Below are 22473 nucleotides of genomic sequence, written 5' to 3' on the forward strand. Positions count from 1 at the left end.
GATATGTTCTCTACTGAGCTATAGAGGGCTGCAGCTTCGGCTGCATCTTTGTCACTAATTTCCGTGGCAAAGGCCAATCTCGATCACGGTGCATCCACTATCTTCACCGCCCGACCAGCGCCCCGCTATGCCTCACAAACAGAAGAAGAATTTCAGCAATGCCCCTAAGCACGGCTCTCCCCGAGCGGAGAAAAAGCAGCAGCAGCCGCAGCAGCAGCTACTCCGTCCAGACTCGCCGTCTTTCTCGCCGCCGGTAGTCGCCCCCACCAATTATCAGGAGATCCACCAGAATGAAGTCGAAGCATTGCGCTCTATCTACGGTGATGACTTTGAAGAGGTCCAGCACAGGCGCTCTGCTTGGCAGGTATGTGATTGTCGCATTGATGTCGCTCGATGCATGGCTGACCAAGAAGCTCTACAGCAATCGTCCGAGGTCGCGTTCAAGCTTCATCTGCGAGCCTCGTCGAACCCTGACGTCCACCTGGTATTGCTTGTCGAGCTGCCCACCACCTATCCCAAGACCTATCCCAACCTATCCCTGGAAAACTTAGACGATCTCCGAAAAGGCGCTCGATCGAGAATTCAAGACATTGTACAGAATAAGCCGAAGACCCTTCTCGGCTCTGAAATGATATACGAACTCGCGGTGTCCATTCAAGATGTCTTGGAAGATGTGGCTGAGGCTCAAGCTCAAGACAAGGATCTTCCGAGCTTAGAGGAGGAGCGAATGGAACAGGAAGCCGCCGCAAACCAGCGAGCCGAGCTGGAGCGACAGGAAGAGATCCGAAAACAGGAGGCAGCCACAGCAGAAGAAGAGCGTGCCCTCCAGCAGCTCTTGGAGGACAAAGTCCGAGAGCGGGCCAAGGCACGATTGTCCCGACGTAAAAGTCGCACTCCTGGACTGGATGCGAACGGGGACACTGATGCTGTGGAGAACATCCCGGGGGCGATCACCTTCGACCCTCCGTTAGCTATGACGGATACGGACCAGGCCACCCTGGTCTTCCGCGCGGTGTACGGCAAATCGCTTCTCCAGATCGGACCAGGAAAGGAGACGTATACCGTCAGACCGGTCGTCTCCGACAACCGGTCCCATGCGCCTTTACTGGTTCTGAGAGAAATCTCTCTGGATGAGAAGGGAGTCGAGCCCCTTCTGTTCCGAGAGAAGATGCGCTCGAGTGAGGACAGGCTGGAAGGCCTGAAGAAACTACGGCATCCCAACCTGGTGGATTTTGTTGGGTTCAAAATAACCCGACCTTTGAGCATGCAGGACAGTCAAGATAGCATCTGGACTGTCTATGCTCTCCAGGAGTATTCGAATAAGGGAACATTGGCCGAGTTCTTGGATATTGTCGGGACCGTTCCGGTGGAAGTACTCCGCAGCTGGACAATCCAGCTGCTGGAAGCCTTGGAGTTCTATCATCGTAGTGGTTTTGTCCATGGCAATATTCATTGTGGTCGCATCCTATTGTTCAGAACTCGTACTGGTGGGACCATCGTGAAACTGCGGGCTGGCATTGAAGAGGCACTTCCTGATTCACCGGCCAGCAAGCGGTTGCTCACAACGTCAAAATCACCTTTCTGGATGCCCCCCGAATTAACACACGGGACCGCACCGTTGACCATGAAGACGGACGTCTGGGACCTGGGTATCGTATTCCTTCAGATGGGATTTGGAACGGATGTGCTGCAGCGTTATACTTCAGCAAATGCGCTGATGGGCACGCTCGGGCTATCGACTGCTTTGCAGGACCTCCTGCATGAATTCTTCAGGCCCGATCCGAAAAAGCGGCCGACCGCTTTCCAACTGCAGCCTTCAGAATTCTTCCGTGTCGACACTCCCCTGATTGCTCGCACCAGTGCCTCGAACTCAATCTCTCTACCGAGGCGTCCGCGGCTTGATTCCCTCAATGGCTTGCCTGCCTTCTCGCGGTACAACCAGGATTTCGATGAAGCTGGGCGGTTAGGAAAAGGAGGTTTTGGGCAGGTGGTGAAGGCAAGGAATAAGCTCGATGGTCGCTTTTACGCGGTCAAGAAGATTACTCAGAAATCTACCGCGGCCCTGAAAGACACACTATCGGAGATTATGCTCCTGTCCCGGCTTAATCATCCTTACGTAGTACGTTATTATACTGCGTGGATCGAGGAGGATTATGATTACGTAGACGAGGAAGCCATCTCTTCCACGGAGAGTGACGTCTTTGCTAGTCGGGACACGCATGCCTATGATTATAGTACCGGCGGGCTTGACTTTATCAGCTCGAGCGGCTATCCTAAGATTGAGTTTGGCTCCGACAGTGACGAGGATAACGATGGAACTCTGTCCAATGGAGATAAAGGCGACACGCCCTCGACGTTTGAGACGGAGAGTGCCACAGGCAAGGAGCTTAGTCGGGTGCGGTCAGGCTCCCAGGGCAGGCCCGTGCTTACCACGCTCTTCATCCAGATGGAGTATTGCGAAAAACATGTGAGTATCTTCTTGTTGTACCTAACAATATGCAGCTGTGCTGACATACATAGACCCTTCGCGATCTGATAAGAAATGGTCTGTACGATGATGTTGACCGGTCCTGGCGCTTGTTCCGGCAGATCCTGGACGGACTGAGTCATATCCATGGCCATGGAATTATTCATCGGGATCTCAAGCCAGACAATATCTTCATCGACGTGGCGAATAATCCCCGGATTGGAGATTTTGGTCTCGCTACCAGTGGCCAGTTCACGACAGCCGTGCGCTCTTCTACCACTGCCGATTTTGAAGGCAACTTTACTCGCAGTCTGGGCACGACCTACTATGTTGCCCCTGAAATGAAGTCGGGCATCACCGGAAACTACAACGAAAAAGTTGATGTAAGTGCAACCCGACCAAACAAGCGAGAGAAGGTCTAACATGGGCACAGATGTATTCTCTCGGTGTGATCTTCTTTGAGATGTGTCATGCCTTATCTACAGGCATGGAGCGCGATCAAACATTGAGAGCTATACGCGAACCGAACCATACCCTGCCGTCTACGTTCCAGTACGCGGATAAGGTAGTCCAGGGCAGGATCATTAATTCGTTGTTGAGCCATAACCCGAGCGAGAGGCCTACAGCCTCGGATCTTCTCCATAGCGGAAAGATTCCTCTGCAGGTTGAAGAAGAAACCTTCAGGCGCGCGATCATGCACCTACTATCTGATCCAAACTCTCCCGACTACAAGAAGATTTTATCCGGCATCTTCTCTCAATCACCCAAGAAGTTTGAAGACATCGCCTGGGATATGGACTCTCGCGGTACACCAGGCTCCAGCGAGTTGCTGATTCAAGGTCTTGTCAAAGAGAAGCTGACGTCGATCTTCCGCCGCCATGGGGCTGTTGAAACCCAGAGACAGATGCTGTTCCCCAGATCTCAGCACTACAATAACGGCGCTGTGAGACTGCTTGACTCCTCTGGCAACTTACTTCAACTGCCCTTTGATCTCACCCTGCCCAATGCGCGTGCTATTCCCCGACAAGATACTTCACTGGAGAAAACATTCGCTTTTGGTACCGTCTACAGGGAATTGCCTCATGGCGGCGAGCCCAGGACTCATAAGGAGGTAGACTTTGATATTGTGTCACACAACACTTTGGATCTGGCTTTGAAAGAAGCCGAGGTAATCAAGGTGCTGGATGAGATTATCGAAGAATTTCCTCCTCTGAGATCTTCTCCTATGTGCTTTGTTATCAATCATTCGGACCTGCTTCAGATCATTATGGAGTTCTGCCGAATCACGCCATCTCAGATCCCTCGTGTCAAGGAGGTCATCAGCAAGCTGAACGTAGGAAAATGGACGATGCAGAAGATTCGAAGTGAGCTTCGCTCCCCGGCTATCGGTGTTGCCTCGACCTCGCTGGATGACCTGGCACGGTTCGACTTCAGAGACTCTCCAAAGCAGGTTCAGAAACGACTGCGGGCTATAATGCAGGGTACGATATTTGCTGAGCGATTGGCACCGATTTTTGCTCGCATCAATCTGCTCGTGGCTTATCTGCAGAACTTTGATGTCAAGCGGAAGGTTTACATGAACCCTCTCGGGAGTCTCAACGACAAGTTTTTCCGAGGCAGTATTCTTTTCCAGTGTGTCTTTGACAGTAAGCGACGTGATGTATTCGCGGCTGGTGGACGGTATGATTCGCTGGTCCAAGAGTTCCGGCCCAAGGTCTTGGCCAGTCGTTCTCAAACTCATGCTGTGGGATTTAACTTGAGCTGGGATCGTCTCAGCTCGGCTATGTTGGAGTACCTTGGAACTCCTACTAAGACCCCAGCGAAGAGCTTTGATATGGAGACTGGGGCTTTCTGGAAGACACGTAGAGTAAGTCTGATATCCACCATCTAGTTATGGAGAGATACTAACCGCTGGCAGTGCGATGTTCTTGTAGCGAGTTTCGATCCCACAGTGTTGCGTACCATGGGCATCAAAATCGTCCAGGACCTATGGCTCAATGACGTCAGTGCAGAGCTGGCTGTGGATGCTTCCTCGCTGGAAGAACTCCTGAACAAGTACAGGGAAGACAGCCATGGCTGGATTGTGATTGCAAAGCAAGACAGTCAGGAGAGGGGTTTCAAGGTCAAGAGTCTCTCCCCAAGAGAAGAGTTCGACATCCGAGGCTCTGAACTCGTTCCTTGGCTGCGGAACGAGATACGTGCGCGCTACCAGCGAGAGGGCGCAGCAGACCCCTTACGGCAGTCTCGTCTCCCCAGCCAAGCAGACCCAGGGCCTTCCTTCAATGAGCGATTCAGCGATGTCCGCATTCTTGTACCCCAGCATCGAAGCAAGAAGTCCAACCGCAGGAATATTGTTGAGACAGGTATGCTTAATTTATTCTTTGATATTACCAGGACCTCGCTAACTCCGTCCAGCATTATTCCGATCTCGCGAGGTGGTCGAGGATGCCCTGAACGGGCCAGTTGCCGCCATAGATACTCGCGATGAGCTGCTCGAAGCCATCAGGAACACCCGCCTCTCCGACCCTGAAAGCTGGCGCACAGTCATCCAGAACGCGCCCTTGACAGAACGAAAGTACCTCACGCAGGTCCATGAACTACTACTAGACCTTGCAACCGAAAGTCGTGTAGATGGGATGGAGAGTTTCAGCAATGCTTTCATATACAACTACCGCACAGGGTCATGCATATACTACGACCTTGGAAGCGCAGCCGACAGATGAAATGATGTGTGATGTTACGTGTTATGTGTCTCTTATTGTATCTGCTGTTGATTGAATCTCCTCTTCGAATATACCCACAATTATGCCATGCAAACAAGCGTTGAAATTAGTCATTCCATAGAATCCAAACGATGAAATGAAGATCAGTCAAGTCAAGCACATTTTCAGGTATCTCTGCTATAGTACACGTAAGAATGCATGCAATGAATATCAACCAAATTACTCGCTATCATCATCACTCCCGTACGCCACCAGAGGCCCAGCAGCCTTAGGCGCCTGTTGCGTCGTAACACTACCCCCAGCCAGGCCCTTCAGCGCCGCAACAGCAGAGCTGGAGAAGATCCCTCCGGCCTGTTCCTCCTGCGGAGCAGCACCACCAGCAGCAGTCTCCGACGCACCCTCAATCATCAGCGGCTGCTCCGGAGCCTCCAACTGGGCAATCGCATTCGCATCCTCCAACTCCTTCGCGCGGGAGAACCAAACCTCATCCGGCGGCTCATACCCCTGCAACCCATAACTCCCCTCAATCTTCTTCCTCTTCTTGGCCTCTGGATCCCTCCCCTCCAACTCAGCCACAAACTCCGCCGGCAAGGCCCTCCTAACCGCCTCCGCAGCCTGCTCCTCCAACCGTCTCGCCTCCCTCTTCTGCGCTAACGGGTTCGGATCGACCGTAGCCCACCTCACATTCAAAATCTCATTATGGTCCAAACTCTGATGCGCCATAGCCTCCTTCGCAAACTGCGCATTCGCCTCATTCGTATACGTCACGAATGCAACACCCCGAGACGTAAGCACGCGAATCCGATCAATCTGTCCCCATTCCTGGAAATTCCTCGCCACCACCTCCTCAATCGAATCCGTCACATGGATCCGTCCCACATACAACGTGCGGTTCTGTCTCATAAATGACCCTACACCGCCCATATCATCCCGGTAATCACTGAACTTGTCCCGTCCAAAGCAATCCACGTTCGGGTTGAATATATCGTGCAGTGTTGGTAAACGGTGCAGGTACTCGCACTCTGCGCCGCGCGGACATATCCCCCGCGCGAAGAACAGGCAGAAATATGACCCGGGGACTTTGTCGGCCCGTGTGTAGCCGCTGTCGCGCGCGATGTTGCATCGTGATGGTGCAGCGGTTTTGCTTAGGTAGGAGTTCTCGCGGTCACCGCCGCTCCATTTGTTGTACCAGATGTTAAAGATCGTACCGACTTGGGGTGGGGGCTCCGATTTGATTGTCGCTGGATCGACTTGGGGGCGCGCTGGGCGGCGCTTGCGTCTGATTATCTTTTTGGTCTTTTTTGTAGGTTCGACGGTGCCGTCGGCAGTGGTTGTTAGGGCGGTGCTTTCTTCTGTCGTTTCGGTTTCTTGTTGTTGTTGCTGGGGTTGTTGTTGGTCTTCGACGACCTCCTCCGTAGGAGGGGTTACTGTTTCAGTTGGGGGTGTTGCTTCAGCCATGACTGCTGTGATTTGCGGAGGGATTGGGGATGATGTGAGGTGAAGTTGATGGAAGAGATGGGATGTTGATGTTTGAAGTCGGCAAGTTCGAAGATTCCGCCGGAGGTGGCAATTACGTAAGCGGGGTGGGTGCTTGGCGCGGCGGACGATTTTGAGGACGATTTCCCCAGACCAGAGCTGCTCGTGTTCTTGCGCTGCGATCACGTCGATTTTCGGGGAGATATCTCGCTCGTTTGATAGGTACTTGAGAGATTTTGCAGTAAGCGAAATCTAGCTTCGGTTGTCTGGTTGTGTCGTTTGTTGTATCTGGAAAATCGAGTCCGCGGGGCTCTTAAACCGGCAAGATGGTGAACATTACGGAAAAGATCAAGGAGTATGTCGTCCATCTCGCAGGTCTTTTGGTGCTGTTTAGTGGATATGGATTGCTCACGCTTTGCTCTCGCTTTATAGGATCGAAGATGAGATGCGCAGGACGCAGAGTAAGTGTTTCGGTCGCATATAAGTTCTTGATAGCCCCGCCATGCTAACTTACGTGCAGAGAACAAGGCCACAGGTGCGATTCGATGTCTCAGTTGATATCAGATTTTGTGTGAACTAATGTACTCTTGACTATAGAGTACCATCTTGGTCTATTGAAGGGGTAAGCAGAGCTCATGCAACTCATCTCCAAGTCTACCCCGCCATGCGGAGCCAGCACTAACTGTTACTCAGAAAACTTGCCCGTCTACGAGCCCAGCTCCTGGAGCCCACAGGTGGCTCCGGTGGTGGTGGTGTCGGTTTCGATGTGAGCAAGAGTGGTGATGCGCGTGTAGCTCTCGTCGGTTTCCCCTCCGTCGGTAAATCTACCTTCCTGAGCAAGATCACCAAGACGAAGAGTGAGACGGCCGCGTATGCGTTCACTACGCTCACTGCTATTCCTGGTGTGCTTGAGTATGGAGGTGCGGAGATTCAGATTCTTGATCTGCCGGGTATCATTGAGGGTGCGTCTGAGGGTAAGGGACGTGGAAGACAGGTCATTTCTGCTGCTAAGGTTTGTTTTACCACCATTTCTGGAGGCTGTATCTCGTTCGGGGCTAATCTGGGTTAGACGAGTGATCTCGTTCTGATGGTGTTGGATGCTACGAAACGTGCAGAGCAACGAGCACTGCTGGAGGCTGAATTGGATGCTGTAGGCATCAGGTTGAACAAGGAGCCTCCGTGAGTATTTCAGGTCTTGTTCAAATAGGCTTTTGGCTAATCGGCGTAGGAACATCTACCTCAAGCAGAAAAAGGCCGGTGGCATGAAGATCACCTTCCAGACGCCGCCTAAGTACCTTGATGAGAAGATGATCTACAATGTTCTCCGCGATTACAAGATGCTCAACTGCGAAGTCTTGGTTCGTGATGAATATGGTATGTATTATGCATCAATGTCCGAATGAGCCTCGTCGCTGACATCAATCTAGCCACGATTGACGACTTCATTGATGTGATTATGAAGGATCACCGTAAATACATCAGATGGTAAACCATGATCCGTCTATCAGTATTTCACTCCTCTAATCTGAGTACAGCCTCTACGTCTACAATAAGATTGACGGAGTCAGTCTGGACTTCCTTGACCAACTAGCCCGCGAACCACACACAGCCGTCATGAGTTGTGAACTGGACTTGGGTGTGGAAGATGTCGTGGATCGCATCTGGAAGGAACTCCGTCTTATCCGGGTCTACACGAAACGGTTTGTTCAGCCACGATCAAGCACCTACTACTATGAATGGGGCACTGCTAACGATGCTACAGGAAAGGTGAGATGCCCGACTTCTCCGAGGCATTGATCTGCCGCAGCAACTCAACTATCGAGGATGTGTGCGACAACATTCACCGCACATTGAAGGAAACGTTCAAGTATGCGATGGTATGGGGAGCGAGTGCACGCCATATCCCACAGCGGGTGGGCTTGGGACATGTGGTGTCGGATGAGGATGTGGTGTCGATTGTTGCTAAATGAAGCGGAAAATAGTTCATGCATTCTACACTTTAGTTCAAGCAACGGTGACTGTTCTAATATGCCCGGACGGAGTAGATACTAGACTTGGTGTTATCTCTGCAGATCTCGTTTTGAGTGGTATGAACCCACCGGAAATCCCACGGAGAAGGATCTGGTGTGGTGAGGGAGAATGGGACAATATGGGTCGGTGCAAGTCACGTAACGCTCTGCATCATTCTTCAGTGTTCAGGATCCACCTGGCAGGGAATACAGGAAGATAGATTAAGGGTACACGCGTCAGGGTATTGGCTACCGGCCTTGCCAAAGCTTAGTCTGCGCACTATAGGATTTAACTTCCTTATTGGGCTGGAACCACCCGCTTTTCTCGGGCTTATCGCGTCCCCATCGGATAAAGCAACTTCCCCCATCTTTCTACTCCATCTCCAGCGCCCTCCTTCTCTGTGTGTTGCCCTCTTCTGCTATCATCCTTCACCACGTCAGTCCCTTTGCTGCTAGGATTTGCCTTCAAAGAGAATTAGCATTATCATCCCCCACCGCTGATCTCATCCAGCATGTTCATGGTAAGCAAATACGCTGCCGATCGACGTCCTCTTAATCCGTTAATTCCGAGCTAACCGGTCCACAGATGACACGAACGGTGCCTGACGATCTATGCCGCGGGACAATCACTAAACATTTCACTTTCGAACCCAGGGGACGCGTACATCTTCTCCCTTGACCAATGGCTTTTCCTGTCTCTCCGTTGTTTACGGAAGTCCGTAGTGGGTCGATGATGCTTGTCCTCCTTAATCTAGATACATCGATTGCATGGCCTTAGCGGGATACCATGACGATAATAACAGTACTACATAGCAGGCAACGGCCATTGTCGATTTCATGGATGATATAAATCCACTCTACCGCCAGCTGGTATCTGCCCAGTAGTTCACACCGGCAAGCGCATTCTTTCCACGCATTGAAAGTCCCTCTTTTCAGTCACTCTCTCGCAATGCGCTCCAAGATGAGCCTTCTGGCCGGCACGGCCACACTCTCCCTTGCTCAGGCAACCAGCCTGGCGGATGTCTGCACATCCTCCTACGCTCGTTCCGTGGCCCCCAGCAGCCCCCTCATGGGCATCACCGTGGACACCACCTCTGTCACTGCCAACCCGGTCTACAACTACAGCTCCGCCTCCACGGCCTTCTGGCCTGCCTCCACATTCGATTTCTGTAACGTCACCCTGGCCTACACCCACGATGGCCTCGACGACCAAGTCCTGCTGCAGTTCTGGCTCCCTGCCCCAGCCGACTTCAAGAACCGCTGGCTCTCCACTGGTGGTTTCGGCTATGCCATTAACGGCGACGGCTCTGACCTGCCCGGCGGTGTCATGTACGGCGCTGCCTCCGGTCAGACGGACGGTGGTTTCGGTAGTTTCTCCACTGAATTCGACGCCGTCTTCCTGAAGGCCAACGGTACCATCGACCGCCAGGCCCTCTACATGTTCGGCTACCAAGCCCACTATGAACTCAGCGCCGTCGGCAAGGCCTTCACCAAGAACTTCTTCAATCTCGGCTCCTCCAAACTCTACGCCTACTACCAGGGCTGCTCCGAAGGTGGCCGCGAGGGCTGGTCCCAAGTCCAGCGCTTCGGCGAGGAATGGGACGGCGCTGTTATCGGCGCCCCTGCCATTCGCTACGGCCAGCAGCAGCCAAACCACCTCTACCCTGGTCTTGTCGAATACACTATGGGCTACTATCCCCCGCCCTGCGAGCTTGAGAAGATCAACAACATGACTATTGCCGCCTGCGACGCCCTTGACGGCAAGAAGGATGGGGTCGTCGCCCGCACCGACCTCTGCAAGCTGCATTTCAATGTTAACTCCACCATCGGCGCCCCCTACTACTGCCCCGCCGAAACTACCACCACTGTGCTCAAGAAACGTCTCTCCACCAGCAACACCACCCCAGCCCAAAACGGCACCGTCACCAAAGAAGGCGCCGCCGTCGCCGCCAAGATCCTCGATGGCCTGAAGACCCTTGACGGCAAGCGTGCTTACATCTGGTACCAGCCCAGCGCGACCTTCGACGACGCCGAAACGCAATACAACTCCGACACTGACTCCTGGGAACTGGACATCACCTCCCTCGGCGGCGAATGGGTGGCCAAGTTCCTCGAACTCTACGATGTCGACAACCTCTCCACCCTTGACAACGTTACCTACGACGTCATGACGAAATGGATGACTCTGGGCTGGCAACGCTACGAAGACGTCCTGCAAACTACCTGGCCCGACCTGACCCCGTTCTACTCCAACGGCGGCAAGATCATCCACGTCCACGGTGAATCGGACCCCAGTATCCCCACCGGCTCCTCGGTCCACTACCACGAATCCGTCCGTAAAACGATGTACTCCTCCCTCTCCTTCAACGAGTCCTCCGACGCCCTGAACGACTGGAACCGTCTGTACCTTGTTCCTGGAGCTGCACACTGCTCGTACAGCACGGACCAGCCCAATGGCGGCTGGCCGCAGAGTACTCTGCCTACGTTGTTTGATTGGGTGGAGAATGGCCAGAAGCCGGATCGCTTGAATGCTACGGTCCAGGAGGGTGAGAACTATGGTCAGGTTCAGCAATTGTGTGCTTGGCCGTTGAGACCTTACTTCGTGAACAACGGGACCGAATTGACTTGTGTCTTTGATGAGGAGTCGTACCAGACTTGGGTGTATGACTTCGATGCTTATGATCTGCCGCTGTACTAGGTGTCTGGGAAGCAGTTAGTTGGATGAGGGGGTGGATCTAGTGACGAATGTATATTGTGTACTATGTATGTTTGAGTGAGATCTCTGCCGTTGTAGTATAATGTATATATCACAATAGTAGTATGTACGCACTCAAAGATCAGTACTACTTGAATCTTAAGAACAACCATAGCCTTTTCCCTCCCCATCTCAGGTTTCATATTACTCCAGCCCTATCAAGAGCCGGCTGGCCCCAATCCCTCATCCATTCCGAACACAAAACCTGCTGTGCTGTCGCTCTTCCATTCGGCCTGAAGGCCAACATCGACAGAAGCATCGCCCTGAACGCCCTCCTCTCAGTCTCCGACACAATTTCCAGGCCCGCCTGAGCCCGAGGCTCCTGTATGCAGTACTCGAACCTCTGATCCCAGGACATACGCACACCATCAGGACCCCTAGACTTTTTCTTCAAATCCAGCTCGCCCTCTCCTTCATTAAACCATTCGTGTCGTCCGCTCCACTTCTCCCACCACTCAGGAGGTAAAATACCAAGGGTTTCTACTTGCTCGGCAGTGACACGGTCAGGAGTAGCGAAAAAGGCCTCAAATAAAGGCCCTGGCCAAGAATCTCCCAGATGGTGCAGGCAAGTGTCCAAACATCCGAGGGGAAGGAGAGCGGCTCGTTAGAGAATCTAGCCTCTGGTGGCTGAAGGAGAGGAAGAGTCTTTGAAGAGAATCTGGCTGTTTCGTGTGGGTTGAACGATTCGCCGAAATCACTAAGGAGGATCTTTTCTTCCCCGAGAATAATGTCATTGCTGCGAAGGCCGTACCAGCTGGGGATGAACACGCGTGCGGGTATATTATTTGCTAATGGCTTGCTGTCGAGACGAATGACGGCTTCGGAATAGGGCTCGCCGTATTTCTCATATAGCTCTGCAGTGGAAAGGGCATCGATACCTTCCCTAGGATATTGGACTAGGATGTTGCCGAGATGAAGGTCTTGGGAGATTGTTGGAGTCAGTTAACCAATCCGGCTATACACATTCATAGATATTACATACCGCCATGTACAATATCCTGGCCATGAAGGACCGCGACCCCACGAATAAGCCGAGCAGTGATTGATCGCGCAACATCCAGGTGAAAAAGACCAAAGGTTGATGCTTCTTTGGCGTCAAACAAGCTCATACGTGCTGGCGGAGTAACGATACATCTATGCTTCCCATTGGGCCCGGCAATCCAAAATTCATCCAAGAGTCGTGGGATGATCTCACTTCCTAGTCCAAGTGGTGAGTTTCCCAGGGAGGATAGAAGACTAGCCTCAGGTGTAGAGGTGCTAGCATCAGCGGTAATTACTTTGACTGCCACGTATCTGGCCCGGTGTAGGTCCCGGGCTAGCCATATACTCGAGTATCCTCCATACCCGAGTTTGTCAACCAGTCGATATCGACCCTTGTTTAGGTCGTCTCCGAGCTCTAGAGGATGATATCCTCCGGGGCAGTATCTGTGCAGGTCTTCGACATCTTCAGCCAGCCTGTACTGCGGCTTGCTAGGCTTTGCGGTTGATGTTCGAGAAGCGTTGGACGCGTCTGTATCCCGGTTCGTCTTATCTGACTTTAGGGGAGTGAATGTGGACATCAACGAGGTCTTGCGGACACAAGGCTGGTTTGAAACAAATATCCATATTTGCGGGTGGGATCGAACGTTGGTACGAATGCAAGTACTACGTGTGAACATCTGCAGGCATGGGCACAACGACTGTAACCACGTTTGGAAACCACTTCACTCTACACGCTCTCGGTCTAATCACGGATGACTAATGTCACGGGACCTCATATTGGACTTTCTCATCCTTCAGATATGAGGGAATACGGCTTAGTATCTACATTACTATGGAGTGGAAAAGTACAGTGGAGATATGTGGGAAGTGAAAATATATTCCTAAACCGAAATGTACCCAAACTAAACCGAATGAATCATGTACAACCAAAGATATTCCGACCTAAACCCAAACCCAAACTCCAGTTCCAAATGACATTCCTTTAAGCGGCAGCGACGGCAGCAGCAGCGGCAGCGGCCACGTTCTGCATGCCAATGGTAGGCTGAACGCCCACACGCTCCTTGGCCAAGAGGTCAACCAAGAGAGGGCTGGGGACGGTGTTCCGGTTGGGGTGGAACGCCAGCTGGTGGTTCTTGTACTTGACGACGCTGTCCAGGTAGATGTCGAAGAGGTAAGAGGAGTCCAGGGGACCGCCCTTGGCCTCGGGGTGGAACTGGGTGCTGAAGATGGGACGAGTCTTGTGGATCATACCCTCGTTGCTAGAATCGTTCAGGTTGACAAAGTAGGGCTTCCAGTCGGAAGGCAGGGTGGAAGCATCCACGGCGTAACCGTGGTTCTGGCTGGTGATGTGGCAGCGGCCAGTAGTGGTGTCCAGAGCCGGGATGTTGTGGGCACGGTTACCATACTTGAGCTTGATGGTGCGAGCACCGTTGGCCAGAGCCAGGAGCTGGTGACCCAGACAGATACCGAAGATGGGCACCTGGGAAGTCTCCATCAGGCGACGGAGGTGGTAGACGGTGTCCTGGCAGTGAGTCGGGTCACCGGGGCCGTTGGAGATGAAGACACCATCGAAGTGGTGGGCGACCTTGTGAATGGGGTAGTCGAAGGGGAACACAGTGATGCTGGCTCCGCGGCTGACCAAGCTACGCAGGATGTTCTCCTTGACACCGCAGTCGAGCACAGCGACGTGGCACTGGGGGTCGGCGGCGCTGACGTGGAAAGGAGCCTTGGTGCTGACCTGGCGGACCAAGTGGATCTGCTCAGGGTCGACGAAGGCCTCATCCTGGTCAGCGTCGTACTCCTCACCGACGGTGATACGAGCGAGGGAAGAACCCTGCTCACGGAGGTAGGTGACAATGGCACGAGTGTCGACGCCGGAGATGGCGGGCACACCCTCACGGGCACACCATTCACCGAGACTCTCGACGGCGGTCCAGTGGCTGTACTGCTCAGCCACATCGGCCACGACGACACCAGCGGCCTGGAGGTTGGGAGACTCAAAGTACTTGAGCAGACCGTGCTGGTCCCTCTCGGCGGAGGGGACACCGTAGTTACCGATCAGAGGCTGGGTGAAGACCAGGATCTGACCACGGTAGGAGGGGTCGGTCAAGGACTCGGGGTATCCGACCAGAGAGGTGGTGAAGACGGCTTCACCGGAAATGTTGGAGCGGGCTCCAAAGGACTTTCCATGGAAGATGGGGCCATCTCGGATCGTGAAAGTGGCACGTTCAGTGGCGGGACGTCCCTGACGGACGGTAGCCATGAAGCGGGACTGGATAGAAGCATTCACGGAAGTGAAGGCAGGGGCCCTGGCGGGCATGGCCTTGAACACACGAGCGAACATTGTGATAAGATTTATTTGATGTGAAAGAAGAATACGGCGGGTTGTGTGAAGTGGATTCAGAAGTTTCCGGAAGCTTTCCAGAGGTGATCCGAGATGTAGTCCTACAGATATCATGTTAGTATTCTATCAATGCCTTTCAATTCGATAATGGAATAGCCATGACGAGTGACGATAGTGGCGGGGAGGGGAATGCGGAGTAGCCATGGGGAACCCATAGTACTGTGGTAGACAACGTACCTGAGAAGTGAAGACGGAAGGTGCCAAACGCATAAGCGCGACTGTGCTGTTACCAGTCACTGAGGATTGGTATACAAGATTGATTGGAGATGGGAGGGTGTCTAATTAGTTAGACATGGAAGTGCGTTGATGATTCTGGGGGGAGTAATCTGGGATACGGAGAAGAAAGGAAAGGGAGAGAAAGAGAGGGAGGGACCAAGAGATTAAAAAAGAAGGGAAAAAGTGTGCCGGCCCGGTCGGGTGGCACGTGCTTTCCTCACTCACCGACTTGGTGGTGCGTGTCCGGCCAATCGGAGGGCGGCCATTCGACAGTCCGCTATCGGGGAGGCCAACTTTGGCAGGATTTTATTCATTCCCTTGACTCACTCTTCCGCCGATTCTCGCGCCCTTCACTTGATGGATCCATTTTTTTCTTCAATAATGAACCCCAGTTCCTCTGAACAGTAAGGATTAGTGCAGCTCAACAACAGGAACAGCTGCCCAGCCATTCCATGGCTGCCCCGAACAGGGGGCGGGCTCTCCCTTCCCTTCCACTGAGCACTCGCCATGACTCACTATTGATGTAAGTCTCTCCACTTGGTGGGTTTCGTGGTTCTGATAACCCCAAGTATGGCAGATCTTGGTGACTAACTTTTACATAACTGATAGCTTCATTCTCTCTTTCCGGCATATTCTTGACTAATATAAATAGTCTATCCCCGGACAACAATTAAGAATGCTGGGGTTATTCCAGCTCATTGTATACAACCACGACTGCTGGATAGTAGAAGGTGATGGTATACAAAATGCAAGTTGGCGCCGAGTGTTACACCGCTAGTCAGAACAAGGAAGATGTTTATTACTCGACAACCAATTGAGTCGTCGCATTGCTCACACACATCCTAGACTAATGTGCAACTGTAACCAGAGGAGCCAACCAGCTGCAGACAGTCTGCTGAACTAACCACAGAGCTTTCCAATGCAGCACCGGCTCATTTTTGCAGCATACATGACCGTGATACCCGGCAGATTATGCGTTCGGAGACTTGATCAGACCAATACATAAAACTTCAATAGAAACATACATTGCACTATGTGTCATGCATCAAAACTATAAACATCAGACTAGCATATTAATCCGATATAACACCAATGCACCTCATCCTCATAATCCTCCTTGTCTCAGCCCTAACACTCACCCTTGCCCTCCCCAACCGTAACATCAACACCAACAATGATCAAATCCTTCTCGCCCCCTCTCCTACAGACTCTCAACCCCTAGACGACCCCCACTGCAACGGCACCGGCCTCATCGACCCCAATGATCCTAACCAAGACCACCCCTGCACGGGCGATGGCCTCATCCCTCCATCCCCCTCAGACCCTCCTCGCGAGGGCTTCCACTTCGAGAATCCCTCGACGAATTGCACTTACGTCTCGCAACCCCACATCTGGGACTCGTTCAAGATTCTGGAAAAAGATATGACGAAGCTCTTCACGCTTATCCACAAGAACGTCAGTTTCACCGTCGTAGGACACCACCCGATTGCGGGACATTATAACGATCTGCTGCACTTTTATGTGAATGCATTGCGAAGAGTGAGTGTATTGTTCATGGATCATGCCGACAAGTTTGAGATTCATCCGGTGGCGATCATTGGGGGTTGTGAGAGTCAATGGTCGGTGCAGGAGGTGAATTTCAAGGGGGTTATGAATTCTGGTATTATCAATTCCATTTATTGGTAATTGTATATTTGAGGGATGAAGTATACTGATGATGTGCAGGAGACCCATTTGATATCATCAACGTGTGGGTGACGAAGTGGTATCAAGATCAAATGGTGGAGATCCGAACGTATATTGATGCGCCGAAGATCATGGAGGCGTTGCATAAGAATGAAATCTGGTGGAATGGGACGTCGGAGAGGGAGAATATGCTGTATATGCCTGGGCCGGCGGGGATGCCGGATTTGAAGGAGTTGGAGGGATTTATGGGGTATCCTGATGGGAGGAGGTATGAAGATTGATCTATATCAGTTTACAGATGAGGTATATCGAGAATTAAATTCTTATAGTACGATAGCTAAGAGCAACCATTCGGTCTGATATATATCTCATACTCTACACAGTGCAACATTGAACCATATCAGAGAAATCAGACCACACAAGTATAGTAGTACTAAGCAACCAAGTACCTCAATCCCTCCCCAGATACTCATCCAACTCCCCCTCCGTCCACTCCCACAACCTCCTCGCCAACTCCCCATCCCTCCCAAACGCCGACTTCCCCAGCACGCCAACAGGATCATAATACTCCCCACTACTCACCTCTCTCGACACCGCTGCCCAAAGCTGATTCCGAACCCCAACCTCCAAACTCGACGCAAGCCTCAACACCAACGCCACCCTAAACAAGAACCGAATATACCCAGGCGCACCCGTAGCCCCATCGCCGAGCGTCGTGGCCACCACGCCCGGATCAATCGAAGCAGCAGTCAACCACGGATATACTTCTGCTAACATCCTCACCCAAAGCACAACAGCCAGCTTACTCTGCCCATACCTCGCAAACGGACCCATGCTCTCCCCATTCGTCTTGAAAGTCTCGAACTGCAGTCCCCCAGCCGGCGCATACCGCTGTCCATGCGACGCCACAGCCACAATCCTCACACGACCGCCTACACCAGCGTCATCCCGCTTCGCTGTCCTCTCCATAATGGGCAATAACAGCCTCGTGAGCAGCGCATGGCCCATGTAATTCGTTCCGAATTGCACTTCGTATCGTCCGTCGGGAGTCATTCCCGGTGGTGCGGCCATGACGCCGGCGTTGAGCATGAGGATGTCGAGGCGAGTGGCGGTGGAGAGGAATACCGATGCGGCTTGCTTGACGGAGGAGAAGGAGGAGAGATCGAGTTCGAGCAGGTGAATGCGAGCTGTGGGGACTTGGTGTTTGATTGAGTCCGCAGCGGACTGTGCTTCGGTGAGGTTACGCGCGGCGAGCCAGATTTGGGATGGGTTGTGCCGGGAGAATTCGAGCACGGAGGCTTTGCCCAGGCCGCTGTTGGCGCCGGTGATGAGGATGGTTTTGCCGGTTAAGTCGGGGATGTCTTTGGTGGGGTGGAAGGGCATGTTGTAGTAGTTGTGGCAGTGATGGTATTGGGGATTGAGAACGGTAAGATGATGATTGGGATTAAATTTGAAGATAAAGCCATGACATGGCTTCTCTTTATATATGGGAAGGATGTACTAAGGGTTTTGGATATAAGTGGATCGGAGTAGGAGCTATGACACTCCGCTCCGATGGACCGGACCATGCCTCAAATTCCTCCGTTTGCAAATGGATGGGGGACTGCTTGTTGGTAAGCACCGAAAAATCTCGTATTTCTACAGTTACCTGCTGCAGAAAATCACCAACTCCACATATTGCGGAATTCACTAGAGAACAAGTCCAGATCATCCAAAGTCAGCTCCCAAGAGTCCTCCATCATTGGCATCACCGCCGTATCCCACGACATCTTCATAGCCTCCATTTTCGCTGCCATGATCATGAAGAAATCAAGTTCTTGAGTACCTTCTGGATCCAGTCCAGCTGCTTCTTTGACCTGCGTGAACCGCTGTGCCGCCGTCTCCAGTACCCATGACACATCTATTGTCTCCCGCACCAGCTTGCGGTCCCAGACGGGGTACTCACAGACAGTGAGACGGTAGAGGTTGATGAAACTGCGTGCCATGTTGGCGCACATCAAGCATGAAAGTCCGACATATTCAACGGGTTGCAGGGCTAAAATGGTGTCGGTCCTGGACTTGATAGTCTGGAGACAAGCACAGAGACATTCGAATTGCTTGTTCGATTGCTGGGGAAAGATGCTTGGGTCTGACGAGAAGCCGATCTCGTAGATCATCATTTCTGCGCTGTATAGCTCCATTTGCAGGATCTCTGTGTGCCGTTAGCTGGGTATTCGACGGGAGTTAAGAGCTTACTGTTGTCAGTGAGTTCAGGAGGTATTTGTGATCGGAACCCACGAATCTGCTTTTGAAATGACTGCAGATATATTGGAGCCGATGGCTGCAGGAAGTGAGTGTCGCCAGGCCCCGTCACTGGTGCGTCCATCACCTTTCCTGTGATGAGACGTAGTTTGACAAGCTGCACCAGCAGGGTATCATAGGTTGATTCCTTTTGCTCTTCGAATGCACGAAGACAGTCGTCGAATGAGGGCGTCCACTGAAGTGGCTCACCGTTTCGGGACACATTCGACCTTGGAATGTTAGACAGCATCTATACTCAAGTGGAGTTTACCAACGTGAAGCTAACGAGAAAGCACCCCAGCAAAGCCCTGCGTTCCTGCATGTTAGGCAGCCGAGAGTAGTGGGACGGCCGGTTGTGCCCCTTCAAATCATAGCTAAGCAAAAGACTCGGGTCCTGCGCCGGTGGTTTGTCCAAGCCTAGGTCGTATACAATTGCGATAGCCAACTGCATCAAACTAGTAAAAAGCGGCTTGTCAAGGGCGTAGTAACGATCCCAGGTAGCGTATACCAGAACCGCCAACAGAAAGTCTATACTCCTTGTGCCTTCTACAAACGCCTCGCGGCCAAATATCTCTCTCATCTGCTTGGACATGGCTTTCTGCTGCGTTGTCCGCGTAGATGCGACAGTCATTATCGCAAGCCACAGCAGCGGACTCCCCTGACGCAGCTGATGGGCGGTTTGAGAGTCTGGGATATCAAGAAAAGGCAAGTGTCCAATAAAGTCGGCGCGGAACCTAGCCAAGTACACTTCGGCATCATCATCGTTAGGCTCGTGAGAAGCTGCTCGAGGCTGCTCGAAAGGAGCAGCCGGACTACATGTTGCGCCTGATAAACTCTGCGGTAGAGATACTGACAGGGATACGGCTTCGTCCGTATGAGGTGCTGGAACTGCATGCTCCTGGGCCGACGGGTTCGATCCGTTCAGCAGGCCCGTCTGGCCCTGGAGGATACTGTACAATCCATCCAGCTTCTCCTCAAGCTTCTGGACATCTTTTGCAGAGGCTTTGGCCACGACACGACGCTTACGCACGGGAGGCGATGGCTGGCAGGTCTTCTGGAGGCGTACGCATCTACCAGACTATCAGCATGGCCAGGACATCAATGAGAGCAGACTAACCGTTCACATGTCCCGGAGGCCTCACTGAGGGCACATCTCGTCTTTGCTCGGACACAGTTTGTACAAGCCCGTACTGTCGGCATTTTGACTCGAGTTACACGGTTACACAGGCATGGTACTCGCCAGACAAGATAAACTACTGCTGGCATGCTCTCATGGGGGCTGAACGGAGCGGAGCCTGCGAGACTCCGACTCCGATGTTTGTATTTGTGGATGTCGTACGTTGCACTGTGCTGTTGGTTGTTTTGAAATAAGATCTCTCCATGGCTATTCAACCTCTAAGCGCATTGATTAACTGAAAAAGGATAGAGGGGCACTCTATAACCGCTGTTGAGAACCTCGCTATACTTGATCGGTCCGATGCAGATCAGGAAGTAGAGGTAAAGATAGAGATAAGGTGTGGATAACTATTATGCTCCGCACAAGCTAAGCTGACTCACCAGCACATCACATGCTCCGCACTAGTTAACTATTATCAACATCAACTGACCGGAATCAACTCCCCGATCTTATTCCTCCTCTACACCTATCTACACCTCAGACCCTCCGGTCGTGGAGATGTTCTACCGAGGGAGACATGACCGAACCCTCTAGGAAGCGTTCCCGTGTTGCCTGCACACTATGCCAATCGCGCAAGCGCAAATGCTCCGGCGACCAGCCATGCACAACATGCGCCCAGTTCGGCTCCGACTGCCACTATGACCTCCAATCGCGCAGAAAGCGCGATGCCAGACTATTCCAGCTGCAGTCCGCCGCGCCGGCAGACTCTGCAGCGGCCCCTGATGCAGCGCATCCTCCGCGCCACGAGCCCAAGATCTCCCCAGAGGAGACAGCAGCCCGGCTCAGCTCGCTAGATGCCAACTCCGGCGCAGCATTCGCCAGGCGCCTCGGCCTCAAGGTGGATCCCACCAATGCGCCCAAGATGCATCTATTCGCATGGAACGTGGGCGTGCGCCATTTCCCACCTCCATCAATGCCACCACCATCCGCCCCCAAAGCAGTCCCCATCGTGGACACCATCTCGCAGGACGAGATGCGCTCCCTGGTAGCCATCTTCTTCGACAAAGTCGACCCATGCTACCCATTCATCGACCGCGACACCCTCCTCCGCCAAGTCAGTCGCCGCTGGCTCCCACCTACCGCCGACTCGGCCCTCCTCTACGGGCCCTACGACGCCGTCCTCGCCGGCGTCGCAGCCTTCGGCTACCTTTTCTCCCGGAGACAATCCAGCGCAACAGAGCTCCAACTCGCGGAGACAGCCCGGCTCATCCTCGACCAAAACATGCTATCAGACACGACCCCCACCCTCGACACCGTAACAGCATGGGTCCTCCGCGTCTCCTACCTCCGCCTAACCTCGACCCCGAACCTCGCCTGGACAGCCAGCTGCACCCTAATGCACCTCATCGAAGCAACAGGCCTGCACCTCGAGCAACCCTCCTCCGACGCCATTAACCAACTTCCCACCCCAGTCGACCCCGACCTCCGCCGCCGCCTCTTCGGCATGGCCCGCCATCTCAACGTCTGGATCTCGTTCGAGCTCGCCCGCTCCCGCGTCGTCCTCCACGGCGCAACATCCCTGCCTCCGACGCCGCGCGTCCCGGGCACCCCAGAAATCTTCACCCTCTTACCCATGTCCGAAAGCCTCGACCCAAACACAAACAAAACCACCGACCCTCCAGACCTCGAATCTGCCCTCCGCAACGTCCTCGACCAAACCCACGTCTTACCCCAGTTGATTCTCGTGCAATGTAACCTCATGCTCTGCATCTACCGGCGTTTGCGCGCCCTGAACTGTGTTATCTCCGGGGACCTGCTTGACCGCGTGCTGGCTCTCTCCGTGAAAGGTCTGCAGGCAGCGAGAGAGATGGTCGCGACGACCTGTCCGTGGCATCAGATCGCGAACGTGCCATTTCAGGTGGTGTGCACGCTCTTGGCGATAGATAATCGGGCGTCGTTGGTCATGTTGGGGGGTGCGATGCGCACGCTGCGCGAGGTGGCGGCCGCGTATGATACGGAGGTGATGCGCGAGGCGTATAGTACGGCGTATCTGCTGATTTTGTTGCATCAGCGCAGGAAGGAGGAGGATACGAAGGCGTTGAAGGATGTGCTCAGGGTCAATTCGGGGGCGGGGGCGGACCAGATTGAAATGGGGCTGGGGGGTACGCCTGCGACTGATGCTGGTGGTGGTGATTCTACGGAGCCGCATCATTCGTTGGCTGACTATCCGGGATTCTCGTGGTTGAGTGATCTGCTAATTGATATTCCTAGTTTGGGCAGCTTTGATATGGAGCGGTTTATGTACACTGATGTATAGCGGCGGCAGATTGGTGCCTAAACACATTGTCGAGGTTGGAAT

The 22473-nt window shown here is 53.0% G+C and overlaps 10 protein-coding genes across 10 annotated transcripts; 5 read left to right on the forward strand and 5 right to left on the reverse strand.

The window, feature by feature from the left end:
* Positions 1–127: 127 nt before the first annotated feature.
* On the forward strand, positions 128–5190 carry cpcC (putative protein kinase (Gcn2); the record flags this gene model as incomplete). The annotated part of the gene is made up of 6 exons (XM_041683527.1): positions 128–364; positions 422–2467; positions 2521–2850; positions 2901–4334; positions 4386–4830; positions 4883–5190. The coding sequence occupies 6 exons, from the start codon at positions 128–130 to the stop codon at positions 5188–5190; spliced, it is 4800 nt and encodes a 1599-aa protein (XP_041547779.1).
* Positions 5191–5409: 219 nt separating this feature from the next.
* Positions 5410–6648, reverse strand: cwc2 (active spliceosome conformation promoter CWC2; the record flags this gene model as incomplete). The annotated part of the gene is made up of 1 exon (XM_041683528.1): positions 5410–6648. One exon carries the CDS (start codon positions 6646–6648, stop codon positions 5410–5412), a length of 1239 nt encoding a protein of 412 aa, XP_041547780.1.
* A 344-nt stretch (positions 6649–6992) lies between these two features.
* Positions 6993–8636, forward strand: RBG2 (putative GTP binding protein (Gtp1); the record flags this gene model as incomplete). Its single annotated transcript, XM_041683529.1, has 10 exons — positions 6993–7021; positions 7099–7127; positions 7187–7201; positions 7264–7288; positions 7360–7678; positions 7736–7845; positions 7895–8040; positions 8094–8151; positions 8202–8366; positions 8429–8636. 10 exons carry the CDS (start codon positions 6993–6995, stop codon positions 8634–8636), a joined length of 1104 nt encoding a protein of 367 aa, XP_041547781.1.
* Positions 8637–9624: 988 nt separating this feature from the next.
* Positions 9625–11373, forward strand: AKAW2_70898S (uncharacterized protein; the record flags this gene model as incomplete). The annotated part of the gene is made up of 1 exon (XM_041683530.1): positions 9625–11373. The coding sequence occupies one exon, from the start codon at positions 9625–9627 to the stop codon at positions 11371–11373; it is 1749 nt and encodes a 582-aa protein (XP_041547782.1).
* A 537-nt stretch (positions 11374–11910) lies between these two features.
* Positions 11911–13088, reverse strand: AKAW2_70899A (uncharacterized protein; the record flags this gene model as incomplete). The annotated part of the gene is made up of 2 exons (XM_041683531.1): positions 11911–12350; positions 12413–13088. 2 exons carry the CDS (start codon positions 13086–13088, stop codon positions 11911–11913), a joined length of 1116 nt encoding a protein of 371 aa, XP_041547783.1.
* Positions 13089–13393: 305 nt separating this feature from the next.
* On the reverse strand, positions 13394–14755 carry cpa1 (carbamoyl-phosphate synthase (glutamine-hydrolyzing) CPA1; the record flags this gene model as incomplete). Its single annotated transcript, XM_041683532.1, has 1 exon — positions 13394–14755. One exon carries the CDS (start codon positions 14753–14755, stop codon positions 13394–13396), a length of 1362 nt encoding a protein of 453 aa, XP_041547784.1.
* Positions 14756–16123: 1368 nt separating this feature from the next.
* Positions 16124–16998, forward strand: AKAW2_70901S (uncharacterized protein; the record flags this gene model as incomplete). Its single annotated transcript, XM_041683534.1, has 2 exons — positions 16124–16691; positions 16757–16998. 2 exons carry the CDS (start codon positions 16124–16126, stop codon positions 16996–16998), a joined length of 810 nt encoding a protein of 269 aa, XP_041547785.1.
* A 169-nt stretch (positions 16999–17167) lies between these two features.
* AKAW2_70902A (uncharacterized protein) lies at positions 17168–18100 on the reverse strand (the record flags this gene model as incomplete). The annotated part of the gene is made up of 1 exon (XM_041683535.1): positions 17168–18100. The coding sequence occupies one exon, from the start codon at positions 18098–18100 to the stop codon at positions 17168–17170; it is 933 nt and encodes a 310-aa protein (XP_041547786.1).
* Positions 18101–18378: 278 nt separating this feature from the next.
* Positions 18379–20197, reverse strand: AKAW2_70903A (Zn(II)2Cys6 transcription factor; the record flags this gene model as incomplete). Its single annotated transcript, XM_041683536.1, has 4 exons — positions 18379–18908; positions 18953–19227; positions 19273–20067; positions 20115–20197. The coding sequence occupies 4 exons, from the start codon at positions 20195–20197 to the stop codon at positions 18379–18381; spliced, it is 1683 nt and encodes a 560-aa protein (XP_041547787.1).
* A 494-nt stretch (positions 20198–20691) lies between these two features.
* AKAW2_70904S (putative C6 transcription factor) lies at positions 20692–22431 on the forward strand (the record flags this gene model as incomplete). The annotated part of the gene is made up of 1 exon (XM_041683537.1): positions 20692–22431. One exon carries the CDS (start codon positions 20692–20694, stop codon positions 22429–22431), a length of 1740 nt encoding a protein of 579 aa, XP_041547788.1.
* Positions 22432–22473: the final 42 nt, after the last annotated feature.

Source organism: Aspergillus luchuensis, chromosome 7, assembly GCF_016861625.1.
Source record: "Aspergillus luchuensis IFO 4308 DNA, chromosome 7, nearly complete sequence".
NCBI lineage: Eukaryota > Fungi > Ascomycota > Eurotiomycetes > Eurotiales > Aspergillaceae > Aspergillus > Aspergillus luchuensis.